General features: G+C 37.0%; 1 protein-coding gene across 1 annotated transcript; it reads left to right on the top strand.

Annotated features, from left to right (window-relative positions):
* The first annotated feature begins 215 nt into the window (after positions 1-215).
* On the top strand, positions 216-21,682 carry LOC141438130 (protein hook-like). The gene is made up of 15 exons (XM_074101835.1): positions 216-480; positions 1,376-1,528; positions 2,351-2,467; positions 5,604-5,698; positions 8,177-8,299; positions 11,973-12,118; positions 12,506-12,641; positions 13,524-13,661; positions 14,045-14,158; positions 14,699-14,879; positions 15,911-16,041; positions 16,321-16,465; positions 17,398-17,574; positions 17,907-18,009; positions 18,866-21,682. Exons 1-15 carry the CDS (start codon positions 390-392, stop codon positions 19,062-19,064), a joined length of 2,049 nt encoding a protein of 682 aa, XP_073957936.1. The 5' UTR covers positions 216-389; the 3' UTR covers positions 19,065-21,682.
* Positions 21,683-22,730: the final 1,048 nt, after the last annotated feature.

Raw genomic sequence — 22,730 nt, 5'->3', positions numbered from 1 at the left:
ATAGAAAATTGCTCAGAATTTTTTTTTGGTAGCAAGTCTCGTAAATGTTCCTGCATGGCTACTATAAAATTCTAAAATCGAAGTTCGTGTCGTTCCGTCCCTCTGACGCTTATACGAGAATGAGAGGAACGGACCGATACCATCTTCGATTTTTGAAATTTCGGAGTAGGCCCTCTGTAAGAAAGTGCATAGATAGAGCCACTGTCTATGATATCTATCTTCGTAAACGTAGTAACAAACGTCACGCTACGCTCGACAGGAAACATTTTTTACTTTTTATTTATCTCTAAAATTGAAATATCTCGCTCTCCAAATGTGATATATTATTAAGAAACTTTGTCCACCGAAAATCATTGGCGTTATTTTGTTAAGCTCCATTTATTATAAGAATGGAGCAACCGAACGGCGTAGTTTTGTGTGACAATCTCATAAAGTGGTTGCAGACTCTGAATCTAAAGGCTAAACATGGAAATCCATCAGGTAAATCGTAGTTTTTTTTATCAAAAATCACACTGTATTTATATACCAAAACCCTGCTTTCTTTTTACTAAAACTTATTTATGAAGCATCATTCAAGAATGAATCAATGGGATAATGAAGACAATTGTCTGTCTGTCGTTCGTTTGATTGGGAAATGAGCACAGGCCCCTTTGCTGCTCATGCTCACCCTTCTTGCGCCTTGTCACAGCAAAGCGAAACATTCGCTATTTTGAGTTTCAGTACCTACACTACACCCACTCCCTGACTAGTCATACCAATGGTAAAGATTGCTGATAAATATTCACAAAACTGAGAGCCTAACAATTTACGAATACAGTGTTGTTAATACTTGAATAAATTGATATTTCTCTGAAAACTTGTTGATAGATGATTGATGATGATTCTTTCAAGTGCCTTTATTTATTGCTAGCTATTGTGCATGACTTTTGCCTGGGTCCTGTAGCAATTTTACGTTTTTCTAAAGTAAAAGCAGTTAATGAAGGATTTTTTAAATTGGTATAACAAATTCAGAGATTACCCCTACATATAACCACACAAAGTTTAGCTCTTTAAGTGGTGATTTAAAGCTTTCATAAGAAGAATTTTTGGGAAAACATTATATTTATAAGACATTGATATGGTAGCCAGAAAGACCCAATTATTTTATTCTGCTAGGACACTTTTTCAAGAAATAATGCTATCATTATTATAATCACCCTCAGGTGAGTTTTCAGTCCAGGGCTATCGCTGAACGCAGGTACATGTTTTGGGTAGGGAGTGAACCATCTGTACTTATACTGTTAATTATTCTGTGTTATTAGTTCCCATTCTGACATATTTTTTGTAAATAGAGTGAAGCTAATATACAAGGTACTAAATGAAGTTTTAATTACAGAATTATCTGATGGGGTGGCCATTGCAGAGGCTCTCACACAGGTCGCCCCAGAATTTTTCTCACCATCATGGAATTCCAAGATCAAAACTGATGTGGCACACAACTGGAGGTTGAAAGTTAGCAATTTAAAGAAAATATTAGAAGGTGTAGTAGGTAAGTTCAAAGTTTTACCTGTTATGTTTTAATAAGAGTAGCATTGAACTGGCTACATTGTTGATGTTGTGTTCGGCCTTAAACCTAACTACCCATTCGGCTTCAACCTACATGTACAAATCTACCATTATTCCAGGCTTATAGGGAGCCATCCAGGCCTTTCCAGTTTAGATCAACCCTGTGAAGTAGTCTCAAGTTTTCTATTGCAAAATAAAAGTGCTCTATTGTTACATATAACTTGCTACTCAGTCAGCCTAGCATGCTAGTTTATATTATTGAAATGAAGAACAAACATTTTATGTCCGCAAATAAATGCTAGTTAGTCTGTTAGTTAAGATTATTTTGCAATATTTTACAAAGCCGCATTAATTTAGTAATTTACTAACTAAAAGAATTTCCTTGCTCACCCGCGACCTTACGATTAAGGAAATTATTTTAGTTCATTGATATGGACCTCCGCAAAGTAACGCCTGATTCAATAAATTATTTAGTAAACACATTTTTGTATACATACAATCTATACCTATAAAAGAGTAATATTACTGAAAAACTGACTGACAGACAATGCTCAGCCATAGAGCGCTAGCTAATTTTATCGATAGTGGAAAGGATTTTTTTTTGGGTTTTTTTAAATTTCAAAATTCAATTCCTGAAAATAGTATTACGGCACTTTAGTAGTTTTTTTTTTTCATTGTTGTTTTATTTTTTACCAGTAGTGAAGCCACAGAACGTTATATACCTACTTACCAGTATGAAATGCAATTATAGTATACTTGAGTAAGTAATAATAATAAGTGTTTGCTAAATGTTGTCTTGTTTTAGATTATCATCAAGATATATTAAATTTAAGTCTGCAAGAGTTTTCACGGCCTGATGTCGTGAATATCGCTGAACATGCTGACCCATCTGATTTAGGAAGATTACTACAACTTGTCCTTAGTAAGTATTACAGCATGTTCTGGCCGTGACCAGAAATTTAAGACAGATTTGTGTTTTGATGTAAATCATCCGTTGTATAGACCAGGAGGGCTGTTACAAAATTCGAAAATCAAAGTTACAATACAAAAATACAAATACTCAATACAATATTTCGTAGTATAGGGCCAGTATGGCGACGTGTTATTTATTTTTCTATTTTGTGAATATACTATTGCTTTTTGGGGTTCCATAGCCAAAATGGCAAAAATGGAATCCTTATAGTTTCGCCATGTCTGTCTATCCGCGCCGCTTAGAGACTGTTAGAGCTAGAAAGCTATAATTTTGAATGGATATTTGTAGGATGTAGCAATTATACCGATAACTTGGTAAAATTAAATGTAGGAAAAATATTTTTTTTAGGATACTACCTATAGACGTAAATTGGGGAGATTTTTTTTTTCGTGTAACCTTATAGTCTGGAGTATCGTTGGATGGGTCTTTTAAAATCATTTTGGGTTTGTGAATACGATTGAGATTCATTAGAGAAATATTCAACTTTCGAAAAATTTTAGTGAATGAAACTTTATCAGACACTGACTGATAAATCTGATAAACTATACATTTAATTTGTCACGTAATTGAAAAGATAATGAAATAAGCAAGCATTCTGCTGTCCAGCCCTTACAATAACAAACACTTTACTTTACCACCCTAAGGTTCAGTCAGTCAGTTGTACCGCTTAACAGAGAGCGGAATTTTCGTACCACTTTTGACCTGTCATAGTGACTTCTCCACTTATCGACTCTACCTAAATGATGTTGATATATTCGACTTTAAAAACTTGTCATGTTATGTAGAGCATTCTTTTTCCCCATACATATATTTAATACCGGGTAATATAACAAAAAAACTATTTCTAGAAATTAATGGAACACTTGTTACACTACAGCAGACTTTCAACATGAAATGGAAAAAACACTGAACTGAAAGTGTGCAATGAAAACATTTTCAACTGCTCGAAAGTTAAAAGACCGCTCTTTAACATAGAACCGCGTATTGTTTACCTATACTTTTAATCTTCTTTAGTACCATAGTTGTGTATCGATATATGATACTTAAGATAAGATTAGATTTATTTATTACCTTCTGAAAAAATATATTATAAACACTTAATTACAAGAAATTCACTTTTACAAATAAATCAGAGTACAATAAATTGTCAGCCAAAAATAAAAAATACAATTTAGAATGTCAAATTAGAGTTCAATTCAATAATAATAAAATTAATAATTAAAAGCAAAACAAGAACATAAATCTAAGTAAAATTTATGCAATAAGAACAATCAATCAAACAAACTATAAAATAATTAAAATGTCAAAAGGTGAAAAATGACCAATAGATAGCAATTTGATAAAAACTATCCAATTAATTAAATTGCCCGGGCCCCGGGCATTATACATAATGTCTATCCCGTGTTGGGCAGAGTAATAAAAAAAACATGTTTAATTACTATTATTTTTAGTTTTACGTAAAATGTATTCTTTTTAAAAGATTCATTAGCTGTAAAGTAAGTTATGTAGGTATGTATGTATGTATGTAAACTCTTTATTGTACAAAATAAGTAACAAACACAATTGATAGATATTGAGATATGTGTACAAAGGCGAACTTACTCCTTTAAGGGATCTCTACCAGTGAACGTTTGAGTGTGATGTATGAGTTTATTGTAGCTAGTGGAAGCTACAATACAATACTTTAAATAATGTACTAAAATATAGTACACAAACACATATTGATCCACAGTTATCTATGGTAGAATTCAATTCTGGCACTACGGCACGCTCACAGTTGAACTTAACGCGAAGCGTTACCTAAACCGATTAATCATAGGTTGCTTAAAAATCTTTTGTAATCAAATTGCCCAGCGATCACGTAGCAATAGTCATAATGTTTGAGTGGAATGATAGAGGCCATTAATCACTTGCTCCATAATATGTGTATAATAATATCGGATATCGATAAGTGAGAAGTCACTATGACAGGTCAAAAGTGCCACCAAAATTCCGGTCTCTGCTGATAAACCATTGAAGGCTTCTTCACAAGCTGTGACAATAAATAATTGAGTATTATCTAGAGCGCTCGCGATCGCATTCTCTACTCGATGTATGACACGATTGTGATTCCGAGTGAGTTAGACAATAAGGCCTCTCATGTAGGAGCTGTAATAAATAATGGTAAAGAAACTTACTTGGTTGACCATAATATCTAAGCCAAATAAGTTTTTGGTAAAAAAAACATTTTGAATACAAGCTTTTTTGCTGACTGTACTTTTTGTCGACATTACTAGTAATGTCACCAAAAGTGCATTTGTATACCAAATTGCAAGTCTATGCCATTAACAGTTGAAGAGTTTTGTCCTGCTGAGACGATCCTGGCCGAGCTACCAGGATGTCACATCAGATTATTGTATTGTCATGTCACGCAATTTACACAAGTATGCCAAATTTCAAGTCAATCCGACTACTAGAAGTTGGTCGAACTTGCAAGATTTGACTACAGACAGACAGACAGACAATGGGACAGGTGAAACTAAATAAAAGTTTGTAATAAAAAAAAACAGCGAATGATCAATCGGTATCCCGTGTTTCGGTTTTTCGGTGCCTTCAATCTTTTGGATATGTCTGTCTGTCTGTGGCGTCGTAGCTAGCAAACAGGTATAGTTAAAGTGAGAAAAGTTTTTCCGTGTCAAGTCTTTATGAAATTGGCATAAGATTGATTTTGAATTGGCCTGTGTAAAAACATTTTTCCCTACATAATCTATAGATCGATTTCGATGCGATTGTTTTTTACGTTAAAGCTGGTTTCCTTGCAATTCGTAAAAATGGGTTCAACCCTTTTAAGAGGACGTAAATGTATTATATTTTGTACATACGGCTATTAAATAGGTGCAAAATAACACTTTTTCATTACATTAACGCATTCACTGCCACCGACGCACATATGCGTTTTCGGAACATCGCCCAGTGCCGCTGTCATAATTAGTCATACATTTTGAACGCACATGTGCGTCGGTGGCACCTGTTGCAAGTCAGGTGGCAGTGAATGCGTTAACACTCGTATTTGAATGATTTCATTCTGACTGAGACCAATTTGTAGGTTGTGCTGTTAATTGCGAGAAAAAGGAAGAGTACATCACAAGAATAATGGAACTTGAACTGTCGTGCCAGCGATCCATAATGCAGGCCATACAGGTATGTTAATTAATCATAGTTACACATTCAAGTAACTTCCTTCCGTTTACCCACGGGATTTGATAAAGTCGATCGTATAATATTAGTTATGTATGCTGGTTAATGCATACAGTCTGCAAGAAGTGTAACTTCAACTAAGTATTTCAAAATTAATTGATTTAGTATAGATTTATTAGTATAATATTGACAACATTTTTACTCCATAATTAAAAATACAGCGTTTGGATCTGTGTATAACTCTTTATCGTTACTATGAAGGTAGATAGTTTAGGACCCCAGGACAGTTTTTATTCCGGAAATTACATAGTTCCCGCGAGATAACGATTTCCGAATTCTTCGCAGACATAGTCGCGGGCAACAAGTTAAATCGTATGGAACTGTAAACCCTGAACTAGGTTTAACCTCTTCACCGCCAGAGCCATCCAGTCGTGACAGCCAATGGAATGCTTCACGCGCCACGGTCACAACATTCAACTCGAAATTAATGGTTTCTTCAATTCAATTAAAAATCAAGTTGATTTGTCGCTGGTTTTTCTGTGCCGTACTGAGCACGTCACTTCGTTTGTTTTGTGGAGGTGAAGAGGTTAAAGACACTATATTATATTACTTTCGTAATGTAGCTTTTAAGATTTGAAATGGGTGACACTTACTTAATCCGAATTTCCTCAAAGTTAGTAAGTAGGTACTAAAACATTGGGTTTTATTTTGGAACTTTACTTTTTGTATCGGGGGGCACGGCTGACCCCGTCAAGTCGAGCACGGCCGTACTATCCTTTTTTTGCGAAGCGATTCGCAGCACTTCTGATCCCCGTGTAACTTTGTTGAGGATAAGTATTTGTGTCAAACTAACAGCGCAATTTCAAGTCACTACTGACGACATTTTTCATAAGAGAAAACGCAGAGCAACTGTGTTTCTTCATAATCTGTACAAACTGTACCTACCTAATCTACAAAATGAAACAATTATTCTAAGCTGGTCGTGAAAGTGTATACCCTCAACTGATTTTAAGTAGACCAAAGTGTTGAAACAGTCTTAAAATGAAGTTTGTTTAATGTCCTTACAACAACATTTTATCACCGGATTCACCGGTGAACGGTGTAGGACCGTTCATCGCGTTACGCAACGTGTCTGCACAATATTTATTTCGTAAATTAGGCAAGCAATTAGCAGAATTAAACATGCACCTGATATGCAGTTGAGCATACAACATAACTGTACTACGGTCTACTCTAATTCCGTCATTATACTAATTCATTCTTACACTCGGTTTGACCGTTGCCACATGATGCTTTGAGCATCGCCGATCTATTTCTACACATCTTTGCATGTAAGTTTTACTTTTACTTTCTTAATTTTCATGTGCGCTCATCATGTTAAAACTACCACATGTATTAAACAATCATTAGCTCAGCTAGCTAACTAACCGTTAAATGTTATAATTTTCCTGATCGTGTTTAAAATTCAAATAAATTAAGTGTCTCGAGTAATATTGAGATAATGAGTTTTTTTACACTAGTTTATTGGGCGCTTTGCACTCTTTAAACAAAATATGCATAATTTTATCTTGTATGGCACTGAATTGAATACGGTATTTGACTGTTTTTTTTTTAAATATATTTTTTAAATTAAAACTTCACAATGCCTGTTTTCGAAAAGATAGAGAAACAATTTTTAAGCTACCTTTACAAATAACAAAGTTATAAAGGTTTGAAATCGAAGATTAGACAGAAAGACATACTGGCATGTGACGTCTCACGCAAGTAGCGCCATACATGCTGCATAGCAAATTGAAAAAGGGACAGATATATAGATTTTTCAAAAAATCACTATAAATCCAATTTTCGACCGATTTTAGTTTCCTCTTCGCCAAACACTGTCTGTATACCTATCTTTATTTTTATAATAATATGTAAAACATGGCAAATTCAGGAGTTGTCAAATATCGTATTGAAATACATATTTTCATTTTGCAAATGTTTGTTCAGTTGTTATGGTACATTTAATATGCAAAGCATACTGTCGAATGTTCACGCTTCCCCAATAGTTAAGCTGAACCCACGGCTAGATTCAGCTCGCTGGTAATCAGCCGCCCCGAGCACGTCACGTCCGTATCACACGTTTATGCAACCTGTAATTTAGTGCAGTCGACCACTTTTCACGCGCACTATAATCGTATTACATCTATGGACACGGTATTACAATATAACGTCGATCGTTGCACGTGTGTGTTGTTATATGTTGTTACTCAATAGCTCTTTCGATGTCGCATACGTTTTTTACACAGCCAAGAAACTGTATATTTTAGTTACGCTTATGTTATGTCCTTGGATCACGAGAGTTGAAGTGATGTGTGCTGTGTCTAGTTAACTTTTGATTGTGGCGGTCGCGTCTTGCGATGAGCGCGCGGAGTAGACAATGTGCGATTGAAATATGCGGCGATAGAGATCAGTGATGTGCTTAAGATAGTGTTTGTTTAGGAACTGGAGACATTGACCCTGGGCGGGAACCGCGCCAGTTTGCACCAGGGGGCGGCGCCGGAGACTCCCGACGCCGACATGAAGGAAGTGCTAGCGCAGCGCTGCCATGAACTTGACACGCAGGTTTGTTTGTTTACATTTTTGTTTACCTTTATGTTGCCAGTGAAGTATGCATTGTTTTTTACATGACTATTAGGTTTCAAACTAAAAATGACTAAAGAAAGAGTGACTCAGTAATTTAAAAAGTTTATTGGGTTGTGGTTTGTGGTGTAGTATGTTAGCAAACAGTTATTATTTCTAATTTGCTGCACTGTAGTGGAAATGTGAAGCGTTTGTATCTAATTCAGTCTAGCGGTCTATGACCTCACCGTCTATGATTGAATTCCAGCAGTTATAAGCAGTTCAGCGTTACTGTTTGGTGTGGGTGAGTTATAACTGAACAGACACTTTGACACATTTCCACTGATTCCATCCGATATCCATAATAAGCTTATTATGTATGCGAGAGCGTTACTCGCGTGATTGAGCCGGATAGACAATGAGAATATTTTCTAAATATTTCTAATTAGTCGATTCTAGAACGAGTTGCGTAGGCTTAGGCTTAGGTACTTAAATTTAATATATACGTATCTTTTATTTATTTAGTGCAGACACTTGGTTTTGAGACTTTCTAGTTTCTGAATTACAATAATGCTTAGCTGATACAATAATAATTAGTTACTTACTTGAGTAACATAGTTCCTTCACAAAATAAACTTACAAAAATTTTATAACAAAAAATAGAACCGACTACAAAAAACCATGAAAATAATTTTCTACCAGTCTGAAGTCGGTGCCTCAGCACGAGCCAGCAGGAGTGATTGAAGCCCAATATACTCGTATAGTTGTAGGTGAGGTAGACGATTATAGGTCCACTCAGTACCTACCTATACCTATGGTTTTTTTAGTCGGTACTATTTTTTGTTATACATTTTTTTTCACGCTTTTTAGTGTAAAAGATCTAAGATACAATAGTTTAATGTCAACTGCTCGTCACTTTTTACGAAAACTTCTCTTTTCCGATGCAGAGACGTTCATTATTGAGTTGGCCTGGTGCTTCATCACCCGTTCCATTTCACCATAAGAATTACGATGAGCTTAAATTGCTTAGCAACTGCGTTACAGTAATTGAAATTCAACCCGTGAAGTACTTGTTATTGAGTAGTCACTCCATTGGTCAAATTTGGTCTTCATCATCAGTTCCATTTCACCAAATGATGATTTTCAAGAGCAAATGCACGAGTTACTCCTAAATATATCGAAATTACCATAGGCGTTCCTACAATATTTGAAGAGTTCCCTCGATTTTCTTAAGATCCAATCATCAAATCCTGATTTGGTGCTTATGGGACCTAATTGAAAGCATTCCTAGACAAAGGAAAAAAAATCAAATCGGTTCATAAATGACGGAGTTCTGAGGTAACACACATAAAAAAAATACAACCGAATTGATAACCTCCTCCTTTTTGTGTAGTCGGTTAAAAAACATTTTAACTTTGTGAACTTTTTCGTCGTAACGATTGGTACGCAATTGTATGTATTAGACCCGGAGATGGTGACATAAAATATTAGGTCATTTGTACCAGTATGGCGGTTCTTCAGGGGTCTGATTACGGAATGACAAAAAAGAAAATGATGGCGCTGGTACCGGCGGCCCAATCGCGTGGGCGTTAATCGAACGTGTCGGATAAATAACGAGTGTCGAACGATTTGTCCCAAATTTTTTTTTGTATTTTCCGATAGTCGATAAAAGAAGAAGTAGGCGGTAGCGTAATGCCATACTTCTCCGGTGTGACTTGCAGCACGCCATACCTACGCGAATACATTAATTAAAAAAAAAACAATTCAACCATTTGTTCCAGGATAATTTTTGCACAGCTAATCATTGTCGAGTAGCCATTCACGAAATACACCATGCCATACTTTTCTGACGGTTCCAAATGGCCGCCATACCGCCGCAAAGGAGTATTTTTTTTTCGCAAAACGATTTGTACAGTCACGAGCACCAATATCTGACACAACAAGCGTGCATAAAAATCTGATACGACTCTATTTCTAGGGCCGGAAGGACGTGTCAGATATTTTTGCACGCTCCGCTGTGGCAGATATTAATGCTGGTGACTGTACCAGTATTGCATTTGGATTTTTGGAAAGTACCTATTGGATAAAATGTGACCGTTATTATATTTTCCATACTTCTAGCAGGGGGAATAAGTGCTGCCATACTTGAAAAACTTATTTATTCGACACGACGACTGTAAAATACGTAAAATCATTTTTTACATCATCGAATCATTGTATTCTATTAGTTTGGATGTAATTCTACCTAAAAAAAAATATTCCAGATTGTAACCATGGGGCGGACGACTGTCGGACTAGCCAAGATGATAAAAAAACATTTTTATCTACATGCATATCATAACTTCCCTATTATATGTTCAAAAACGACTACCAAATGGCCTTTATTAAGAAACCTGGTATCTGAGGGTGCATCTTAATGTTCACATTAAAGTACAGTGCATCTTAATGTTTACATTAAAGTGTCGGTAATACTTTTTTTAACAATGCATATCTGTACATATTGTAGAAAACTTATGACATGCATGTAGATAATAATTATTATTCAAAGTCAAAGTCAAAATACAGGCCATATCTGAACATATTATAGAAAACTTATGGTATGCATGTAGATAAAGTTATGTATGCGGCTATACATAATTAGGCATTAAAACACTCGTGTGATCTTATTATGAAACTCGCCTTCGGCTCGTTTCATAAAACCACACTCGTACGTTAATGCCTCCTATTATGCACCAGCCACATAAATAACTATTCTTTGATGATTTGTACCAGTATGGCATTTAGATTTTTGGAAGTGATATGATACAATGTGACCCTTATTATATTTATTTGCCATATTTCTAGTAGAGAGAAAAAGTGGCGCCATACTTGAAATTTGTCTTATAATATCTTAGAATTTTGAAAAAGTATTGTACACATTCGCCACCTCCCACAGGTATGGCATTATCAGACTTCTATTTATGATTATACAAAGAACTGTTGAGAAAAATTTTAGGCTGGTCAGCCAAATAAGTGGTCTATCAATTTTTAAACAAGATCCTATCAAATGAATATATCCCTAAAGTCGAACTTTCAAGTTGTGACAGACACGTCTATTGGCATTATTGTTTTATGACATGCAAACGATTATCAACTTTAAGGTGGTAGACCACATATTAGGCTGATGGTACAAATTGTTTAGCAAAAAAAAAGACCTAATATTTTGTGTCTATATACTTACACGTGAGTAAAGCTCGTGTTTACAGGATATTTTAGCCTCATAAGTCTTCGTGTACTTTATAAAGTACAAATCAATTTGTAAGAATGACTGCTAAATGTACTATGCGGAGTGCAAAAATTTCCAATGAAATGAGAACTTGAAATTTATTGAAATCATTTTCAAAATCGATCTGTAGAACTATGTATGTAATAAAAATCAGGATTTACGAGGTGAGTGTGCATTACTGATGGTACCGACACATTAGTCGCTCATTAGACGCGTTCCTCTTACGCACACATAAGACGAAATACAGATAAACTTTAGGATATAAATGCGTGGGCGTGTGAGGAGGCGCGCCTTCACGAGTGAACAAAGCTGTCCGTGTTTGGTTTAACATTCTTCAAGAAGAGAAGATAAAATTGCGCGCGTACTCAACGCTTTAATGGGTGAACAGATCTGTACCAGTGTTTGGTTTAGGTGAAGATTCTCCAAGAAGAGAAGATGACATTGCTGAGTGAGGTGGCGCGGCTGACTACCGAGCGGCAAGCCGCGGGCCCGGACGCCGAGCTGGACGACTGCGGCGCGTCGCTGGGGCCCGCGCATGAAGGCACGCTGCGCTATAGGTGGGCTAATTTAGACATAGAGTAAGATCACATCATGTTGTGCATGACGTGTATACAGGGTGTAATCGTTAAGTGTAGCCAGGTGATTATTCTGTGATTATAACAGATTTTAGAAAAACTTTCAATGAAATTATATTTCTTTCTACATGTAAAATAATGTTACATTTAAGTAAAATGAGCTAACTAAACAACTTAAAGCAGTTTCCCGTCAGGACTCATACATTTTTTCCACCCTGTACCTATACACTTTTGCTTCATTCAATATACATATAAGAACTAGAACCTTGTTGCCCTTCACTCAAATTCGTTTTCCAAGTGAGCCTTTATTTTCACTGATTATATATGTTTGTAGACAGTGAAACTAATTGTAACTTTGTCTGTTTGTAGCAATATGCGGGCGCAATTGGACGCGTTAAAAGACGAACTGGACAAAGTTGAACTGCAGAGAGATGACCAGAGAGCGAGGGCCGATGTTCTCGAAAGAGAGTTGGCGATTACAAAATTAAGAAATGAGGAACTACAAGTAAGCAAACACTTGCGATTATAGTTTAATTCCGATATGGCCTTTACTGAGGTTTGTAGCTTAGTCTTTTGGTTGTCTGGAGGATTTACTGTCATTCGGTGCAAATGGAAAATCGTCCACTTGAATTGACCATTTTGAATTTGGATCAAAATGAAAACCATCCGAAGTGTATTTTGTCAAAATGTATTTGCGCTGCAAAATATTAAACAAAATTTATTTTCGTTGTAAATTAATTAAATCCGAATGGAATATTGTTCATTATAAATCAGAAGCAAAATGAAAGAAGCACAAAGTGAATTTAGTCTTATATGAATTAAGACTGAAATATAAATTTATTGTCCTGATAATTCCACTAAAAGTGAATATAGTACAAAATAAATTAGGGCTAAATTAAAAATACTTATTGACTTTCATTGAATCAGGGGCTCTACTTTGAAATCCGTAACACATAAACTTCGTCTATTGCTAGGTAATTCGAATAACGAATTTCAAAGCAGAGCCGCTGTATATAAAGACTATGGGTGCCAATAACAGTTACCTTTGCTCAGTAATACCCCGTATTACTTCATCATTTCCAGAAAAGTATTTCTTACAAAATTTTCTATAGTAGCGATAGTTGAATCCATTGATTCAGTTTGCGTTTACTTTGTTTTCATCGAAATTTTAGTCTGTGTCGCAACACAAGATAATGTCAGGTGTGGCCTGAGATAGATTCAGGCAAAATAATTAGATATTCGTTATAACCTCACTTAACTATTTCCCTTTCATATTTCTATCCGAAGGGCTTTGCTAACACTGAATATTCGTAGAGACCTATAATTTTGTTATTAACTCTTGGTCCAGGCCAGTTTTTTTAATATAAACTTTTCGTTTGTCTTACAGATAGCAGCATCGGAAACAGCAGCTCTAAAGGACGAAGTAGATGCCTTACGAGAGACGGCGGCGAAGGCTGCCACGCTTGAAGCCACTGTGGCTTCCTACAAGAAGCGGATGGAGGAACACGTCGACTTAAGGAGACAGGTACCCAAAAATGAGAACTCTATAGTTAAATTACAGAACAAAGTTGAGTTATAGTACTGTTTCTATGCAGCACAGTCGCAATCATATGCATCTTAGCGGGCGACGTACTCAGATAAGGTTAATCCGAATTTATTGAAATGCAATGTTGTTCCGAGCTGCACGCCAGCGGTATGGGTATTTTTTGTACAAATGTGATGAAAAACTACTGGAATTACGAACATCGACTTAAAGCTCTCAGTCTACGACATCGGGCTTTAATGGACTCTCGTTCGTAATTACCAATTTACCGCCCTTAAGACACAATGTACTTTTTTTAGTCCTAGAACGTGTAAGCGGCGTTAACTGGACCGTCGATACTACTGTTAACTTAATCTACGTTGTAGGTGAAGTTATTGGAGCGAGCGAACACCGAACACGTGCACCGCGCGATCGAGCACGAGCAGGCGGCGGCGCGCGCGAACGCTATTCGCGCGCAACTTGACATTTACAAGAAACAGGTAAATATGCGTCGGAAGTTATCGTGTGGCTCGGACGTTCGTTGGGCTAAAGTCGCGAGTGCTTATGATTTACACTCTTGTCGCCGCAACTATGAGCGACAGGTGACGCGGCAGTCGTATTCTAAGTTCTGTGCGCTGCTGTGCCACGGAGAAAATGCTCGTCTCGCTGCCGGTCGCGCAAAATCGTAGCCGTGCCGCCTGGATGACGAATTGTTTTGAATAATACTTATATGTAGAACAAAACTAAATAAACGGAGTGTTTGTTACACTTCCTACGGTTAAGAACATTGAAAGGAAATATAGGTAATGTAAAATTGTTATCATATTTGAAAAAGACATCAAGAAAACGGCACCATCGTTTAATTCGTACGGTTTAATATATAAATTAATGCTTACAGTAATCGTATATTTTGTCATTACCTTACCTACTTAATGAGCATCTTTAAGTATTTAACTGAAAAACAATGTCTTAGGACCCCAAGGCTTAGGTCAAATGTTTGAATATGGTACACTTTTCGACCTATCGCTTGTAATTTCTAGGTGACAGACTTAAACGAGAAACTGGACGCGGAAATAACTAAAGCCGATAAATTGGAGATAGAGAACAAAAAGCTGTGCAGCCAGGCCGCGTCGGTGCAGCGTGAGCGAGACGCACTGCTGACAGAGCGGGCCACACTGCGAGAGACTGTCGAGGAGCTCAAATGCTCTACCACCACTCCAGGTAACTTAGCCTAGATAGGGTGAAATTTATTACTTTACTAGCTGTTGCCAATAACTTCATCTGCGTAATAGTAAATTGTTGTAGAGGCTGGAAAGTAAGCAATAGTTGAACTAGTTAGTTCGAAGGCCGACTTGAGGGGGAAGCCTTTGATAATACGAGTTCATTTATTGCACTTTTGGCCGAGACTAAATATTGTGCTAAATATTTAGCCCGTTCTTCGTGGCCCGTAACCACATATTTAAAAACAAAAACTGTATTAAGGTCCCGCTCACTAGGCAGCCTTGCTGCGGCGGCAATATGAACATAACGAGAATGTATGGGAGCCCGCGCACTGGGCAGCCTGGCCGTTCAGCCAGTGCAGTGCAGTGCGCGGCAGCTTAAAAAAGTTAATGCTGCGGCGTTTTTTTATACTTAAAAAATTAAAGCATTTGTGCATATTATGCGTTTAAGAAAAAAAAACCTCATAAAAGTCATAAATGACGCATTCTCATTGGTCAATTTAATTTCACATGCAGCAGACGATTAGATTTGATTGGTCTAGTTGTCGTTTCAGCAGGCCAAAAAAAATATTCTGAAATATGTATATTCGAAAAAGTCGTATCGTACTATGAAATACATATATAGATATGACCTGTTGCCGTAACGTGCTACATTGTTGTCGTATTTGCGAGCCATAAATGAGTCAGCTGTTCAATGTACAAATATAAGCAGTTATGTGTACTGGATTTAGGTTATCTACGGCCACATTTTCTAGCAGTGTCACGAAAAAGATGTTTATCACTATCCTGCGGGCACTATGTTATTTTTCTGCATGAAAAGTTTCCTATGTATTAATCATCATCAGTTTGTGATTTAATTTCAACAAAAATATCCTAAATTAAAGCACTTTGAATAAAAAAATAGCCGGTGTTTTTTAACATAAGTGTATCGAACCGTGTGGCCGATATTGTAAGAATTAAGACTAATAATATGTATGTGTAAATAGATTAATAAATATAAATTGGTTCCTAAATGAAAGAATTAATTTTCAGGTGCTAGCGAAGATAATGTGTCTCGCGAATTAATACCCAACGAGATGAAAGAGCGATTGATTAGGCTAGAACACGAGAACAAATTACTACGGCAAAACCAGGGCGCCCAGGCTGACCAGGCGTCGGTGCAGGTATGTTGACGCACCTTATATTGGTTAAGTATAATTAAATAAATAAAATACTATGCGATTGAATTGAATTTGCTGACAACTTCACTCGCTGTTAGGGTATAATGCTGCAAGTGGGCCGATCAACTTTTTCTTGTTTTTTATTCTGTCCAAAAGACGACAGTGACAGAGTTTCGTAACCATGGCAACGAGGTAGAAGAAAAAGTCGAGCGACCCATTACTTTCGATCAGCTCATTCGTGCTAGCTCTTGTTAATCGGCCTATATAATGTGTGTTTGGCAGGCCCTTTTGGAGGACTACGCGGTTCGTATGGAGAAGCAGCGCGCCATTAACCGCGAGGCCAGCCAGCGCATCATGCAGTTGGAGGCCGCGCTCGAACAGCCGCACCCGCGCCTCGCCTCCGCCGTCGAGGACAGTCAGAGGAAATGTACGACACGCTAATCCACTAAGCTAACCTCTACAGGCTTTTGTCTCCTATTTTATGCCAAACGCGACGTCTGAGGTCAGCGTCAACATTCCGATCGACGTCTGGCCTACGAAGTGCAAAATTCAAACTTCGTATCTTGCCGTCCCGCTGACGCTAATATTATTTAATACGAGAGTGAGAGGGACGGTACGATACGAACTTCGATTTTCGAATTTCGTAGTAGTCAATACTTTTGTCAATAAGTCATCTTTTTCTTTATTAAATTCGACATTTTGTATATGTTGCTAGACACGACTTGACGCTGCTTTGGTCCGAAATAACTAGAGACGCGAAATAAAGAGTTTGAATGCCGCGTACGACGTCAAGACGCCGATGTCGACGTGTGAAAGAGAATACAACAGTACATCTCTATAGTTAGCAGTGTGATTGTGACGTAGCCTATAACGTGACGCTGTAAGCGGCCGATGGCGTTTATAGGTGGCCATAGCCTTACAACTAAAAACTGCTTAACCCGGCTCGCGTACACCCGATGCGTTATCGGCCGAACTGTGCTCGGGCGTCATCGGCCAAACACGGTCGATTGAACAAACAATGAAAAAGAAAGAGAGCACGTAACACTACTACACCGTGATCGTCCGATGACGCCCGAAAATGGCCGACCAACCGGCGAGTCCGATCTTGTTGAGATTTTTTGCCTAGGGGTCGAAGCGGTTCGGAGAACTGTCTGTGACGTTCCTCTGTGTACACTACTGCCGACATAGGACATTGCCGGTATTTTGTAGTAGTGGCCGGCACAACTGGCGAAAAATCCCAACAAGTCACGAGGTACAGAACAGCAGTCCCGAAAAGTTACAAGCGTACGTGTGTAAAGGAGAATCTCATACAGTTGTGCCGTGATCAGCTTCATAATGGTAAAAATATTGATTTGGCAGCGCTACAAGTGGAAGAGTTGCAAGCGGCGTTGGCGGAAGAGCGGCGGCGTGCCGGCAAGCTACAGGAAGCGTTGTCGGCGCGCGACGCGGAAATGCTAGCTCTAGAGGACAAGAACAGACGGTGCATCGAAAAGGCTAAGGAAGTTATCAAGTCGCTCGACCCCAGCAGGGCCACAGGTTAGTTGATGGACAGTAGGCATCAACCATTTAGAAAGAGAAAAAGTTCCTTATATGTGACTATAATTGTATGCCATTTTTTACATTCATATGAGGTATGCTGCTGAAAATGGCACCACCTGATGTTAATACTAGTTTTCACATTATCTGTCTTACCCTCTGGGATCCTGTTGAACCTTGAGCTTCTTGACAGAGTTCTTAAGTTTTAGCATTTAATTTAATTTAATGTTTTATTTACATTCTGATATGCTGCTTGACTATTTGTATTGTACGATAAAGATTCATTGTATTTTACGAGTCTTTGTGTGTGATAGTCATGTCTGTTTTTCCAGGGCAGCAGTCTCTGCCGGATATGACGTTAGGGTACGCGCGCGGCGCGGGTGCGGCCGGCGGGGCGGCGCGGTCAGACGCCGCCGCCACAAACAACCGGCACGAGTCAGTACTACACATTATTCAGAGTTCCGTGCCTCAATAGAAACAAATCTCAACACTTCGAACGCCATGAGTCTGTGAACAATTCGTTTATTGCTATCCTGCTATAATTTTTCAAGATAAAATTATAATAATGTCCTTTCCTAGGATTTATTATCTCTAAGCTAAATTTCATCTAAATTGGTTCAACAGACGTTGTTACATGATTGAGTAATAAACATCTTCACAAACTTTCTCAATTCTCACTGGGGCTCTAAGGGGGCGCCAAATCCCATGTTTTAAATAAGGAAAACTGCCCTTATATTGATAAACGTAGATTTCCTTTATTACGTGTATTAAACAGTGCGAGGGTGTGTTGCGAGGAATACATATGTTTTTCATTAACCTGTCCTCTCCCAGAGGCACAAATTTGTGGCCAAATTCCTTTGATCCTGTTATCCTGGGAGATGACAGATTAACCAATAGAAACGCTTCATTTACCTCGCCTCGCTTCGCTTAGCTGTTTCCACTAGACAAGTGCTGTGCGAGGATGTGTAAATGAAGCGTTTCTATTGGTAAGTGAAAAACACTTTCCTCGCAACACATCCTCTCACATTATTGGTGGAAACGGTGATTAAACTGGTCAAAAATAAGACAAGCAACAGGACTTATGGCAACCCTAATTGTATATGGAACGATGCAGCTCTTGGCTACTTTAGGCGTTCAAGAGGATAAAGGATCAGTCTTATTTCTGTTAGTCAATGATCTACTGACCCGATTAGGCTATAAACGTACAAAAAATCTATAGTAACTTAAAAGGAAAGCAAGTGAATGCAAACAAGTGAAAGCGCCTCATCCTTTTATCACTTATGTTTGTCAGATGGAGCGGGAGCGGCAATAGCAGCGAAATGAGTACAGAGCAGCGGCTTCTAGTCTCCGCGTGGTACCAGCTGGGCGCGCGTTGCCACCGCGACGCCGTTGAAACCAGGTTCGCCCTCCTCTCAGCTGGTCATTCCTTCCTTGCCCGCCAACGCCGCCAGCCGCCGCGAGTGCGCGCCCCCACCGCGCCCGCGCAATGACACCTCACCATACACTACGACAAACATCGGGCCAGGATAAGAGAGCAATGATCGCCAGCGTAATGCGTGAGAACCCAGTGTCACAAGTCACGAATACAGCTGCAGCACGTTGTTCGCCAAAGCCACCAGTCGGGAAGCAACGTAACTTGATCCTCGTCTGTTATTGGATGGATACGTGGACAATATGGACATACGGCTAACGCTCCTATCCAACGACTTGTAAGCATAAACTACGATAAATGATAAGCCGGGATAAGGGCATAATGGTAAGCATAATGCAACAGTTTGCCTGCGATTTATGCGTACCACGTTACTGGCGCATTGTCACATTTACTAAAATTATGACTAATTGTGTTCCTTTTGGCCGGCGTAATAATTTATTTGGTCTCACGTCGGACGATATGAATTCAGTGCTAAATATGTCTGAAAATAAAACATTCTTTTCATCACTTTTTCCAACGCAAAAAATTACGGAAAGACATTACAAATTAGTAAATCTATATTTTGCATTTATATTTTTGAATATACAGATTATTTAAAAAAAATGTTAATATTCTTATATATAACTGTCAATTGAAAACGTGTTTAGATGAAAAATGTAGTAGGTACGTTTATGAACGTGCTTTTAATTGTTAATTTAAATTAATTGATTTTTTTAGGAGTAAGATTATTGTTCCTTGGATATGTGCAATAACTCAGTATTCTTGATTAATTAATTCGTTATTATTTGTATTGTGAATAAAAAAAACTTCCACAGCAACAATACTGTGCTTACCAACTTTTACCCGGCTTTTTGATTAAAACCCTTAGAAATTATTTTAATAATGAGTGTTGTGATTGCACATGCGCGGGGAATAAACTAATAAGTTGATTAAAATAACGCGTAACTAAGAACAAAAGCTTTACTTTTAGCAATTCGAAAATTATTAGGAATATCTTAGTTTTGTTATACTTTTTGCGCCAATGAATAATCCGCATTTCAGGATATTGGTTCTGTTTATCAAATTGACGCCCATATTGTTTACATCTTCATTCGCAATAAGGGTGAGCGAGAAGCAAAGAATAATGGCGTCTACTAAGCTGTTATACTATATATTACAGTGGTTGTGTAGTAAAATAAAAAGACGACTTATGTGTACAAACGCCTAGATTTGCATGTAAGTTGTTTTTGATTTTGACGTAAGGTCTAAATGTTAACTTTCCTGTTTATGATTGATTTAATGCTCAACCAGGTTAATATCTAAGTGATCTCTACAGGGATACAGTACAGTCGAGTCAAAAATGTGTACATTGATCGTTTTTGTAAAATATGTACCACACAATCAGCAGTACTTATATATTTTCGTATCGTTTGAATAGATAATGTACATATTTTTGGACGTGATTTTGCACTCTTATTTTTTAGTTTATTAATACTGACATAATTTTGATTGGACATCTGATATCGAACAAAATAATTGCGATGAAGTCTTACTTACAATTTTAAGTCGCTATACACATCAACAGTATTTTTATTTACCTACCTTACCTTCTAAGTAAACAATGAATATGTACATTTTTTACGGTAAAAAGTGTATACATATTTTTGATCTGTGTTCAATAAATAATGTTCATTTTGTAACTAAGAATTTATGTTTTGTTAATTGTTTAATTTCTCCAAATAAGCAACACTTTGAAATAACATCGCGTTTTATGTTATCCGTATTACCTATTTTGTTATTTGATGATTATTTTTATTAAATTTATTGCAGAGGATAACTGAGGGCAATATACCAGTTTTAACCATGCTATTACAGTTCTTACTTGTGGTGATAGCCGCATAGTTTAACTATCACGCTGCCTCTGTCGATAATGTGAGGTTTGATTAATACTTAACTCGTTTCATTCGATGTACAGTTGCTTCTAAAAATATGTACACTCCAAGAAAATTTTGCAAATATGTAGTCAATAGTCAAAAATGGGGTCAATTTACTGTGTCATGGCTAACACGGTGTTGTTTTACCCTATTTTACGGTATCAAGTATATCATATTTTTAACGTCAAAATAAAACTACATACTATTTATTTGTGTAACTTTGTTATTTTAATCCATAGTTTTAGACGCGACGATACAAAAATATCGACTCAAACGACGTTATTGAGTGTAGCAGTCGGTTGATAAAGTTCAATTTAGATGGTGGATAACGCAGTACATACGCAGGATTATTCCCAGTAGTTCCTTCGGCAGTACAAAAAGGAAAATTATTACATAGAATGAAAAGAGAAACTAAAGGAACTACTGCGAGTAATCCCATACGCAAACCCCTGAAAAAGGTACGTTTACTTGTTTACAGTTTCGTTCACTTGTTTTTGAGTATCTAATCTGTACCCATATCTCTGATGCTAATTTATGTATTAGAAAAGTCAAACTGACCTTATTATTTACAAGATGTACCTTAGTATAGTATAGTATAATTATTAATGCTGAATATGCGATTCAGTAACAAATGTTTAAGGTGCAGTTAACAATTTATTTATTTGTATAACTTTGCGTTGATTTAATGTAATGTGATTAGTTGTTGATAAAGACAATATACTTACATCAGTTTTGAGATGATAATATAATAATATTATATTTATTTCCTGTACATTTTTTTCATTCAATTTATATACATAATTTAATATACGTAGTAGAAGTTAGGAACCTACATCGATTTTCACCGGTCTGATAATAGAATTAAATTTATTATTATAACTAGCGTCCCGCCCTGGCTTCGTACGGACAAAATAAAAAATGACGGCCAAGTGAGAGTCGGACTCCCGCGTGAAGGGTTCCGTACCTATACAACATTAGACAGCAAAAAACGGAGAAAAAAACACATTTGCTGTATGGATAATATTTATTTTATTATAATTTATTTTAAATATATTGTATATTTCAAGCAACTACCTGTTGCCGTTATTAATATTAAGCAAAAACGGCATAAAAAAACATGTTTGTTGTATGGGAGCTCCCCTTAAATATTGATTAGAAATGGGTTTGATAAAAAAATCCTGTACTGGCAATTTTTAATGTTTTTTGTTAAATGCAGACAACCCTATAGCAACGTGTTCACAATAAAACAGCGCTTACATTGATATACAATTTGTTCTATGTTTCGAGCTCTGTGTAAGAGAATCTGTGTGCAGGTTTGCCACCCTGTGGCAGGGGATCCGGTGGTATGGTTTGGAGGACATGTCATGTCCCTCTTGGCACTGTGTGAAAAATATTTCACTTTTCTCAAACTTCGTAGTCAGGTTCTCGGCGGTATCTGGCCCTCAAATATATGTAAAAGGTAGGTAATTTTGTATGTATACTTGGTTTGGATAGGTATTTAACAAAATGTAAACAAACTTCAGCTGCCAGATTTGGTAAATTCAAGGATTTTAAACATTTTACTTATCTATTATTGTAATACAAACTATACTAGTGTATTTCAATAATTTCTGTATTGTTCTGTATCGTAAATGTTTAGATAGTTTAATGGGAGATTTTCAATATTTAAGACGCCAATTGACGTTGTTTTGTTTACATTTAGATACCTAACCAATTCAAGTATAGAGTGAGCTAAATTTTGTGCCACTGTGTATATTTTTCACACAATACTCAAAATTATTTATTTGTAAGGAAACAAAAAAAACACGAAG

Source organism: Choristoneura fumiferana, chromosome 18, assembly GCF_025370935.1.
Source record: "Choristoneura fumiferana chromosome 18, NRCan_CFum_1, whole genome shotgun sequence".
NCBI lineage: Eukaryota > Metazoa > Arthropoda > Insecta > Lepidoptera > Tortricidae > Choristoneura > Choristoneura fumiferana.
The sequence above is the reverse complement of the archived record's forward strand: the minus strand, read 5'-3'. Positions and strand labels throughout refer to the sequence as shown.

Coding starts and splice junctions, on each gene's coding strand:
- LOC141438130 (XM_074101835.1), top strand. CDS start 390: ATGGAGCAACCGAACGGCGTAGTTTTGTGTGACAATCTCATAAAGTGG. Junction 12,642..13,523: donor TAAGAAATGAGGAACTACAA/GTAAGCAAACAC, acceptor TTTGTCTTACAG/ATAGCAGCATCGGAAACAGC. Junction 16,466..17,397: donor CGAGGACAGTCAGAGGAAAT/GTACGACACGCT, acceptor TTGATTTGGCAG/CGCTACAAGTGGAAGAGTTG.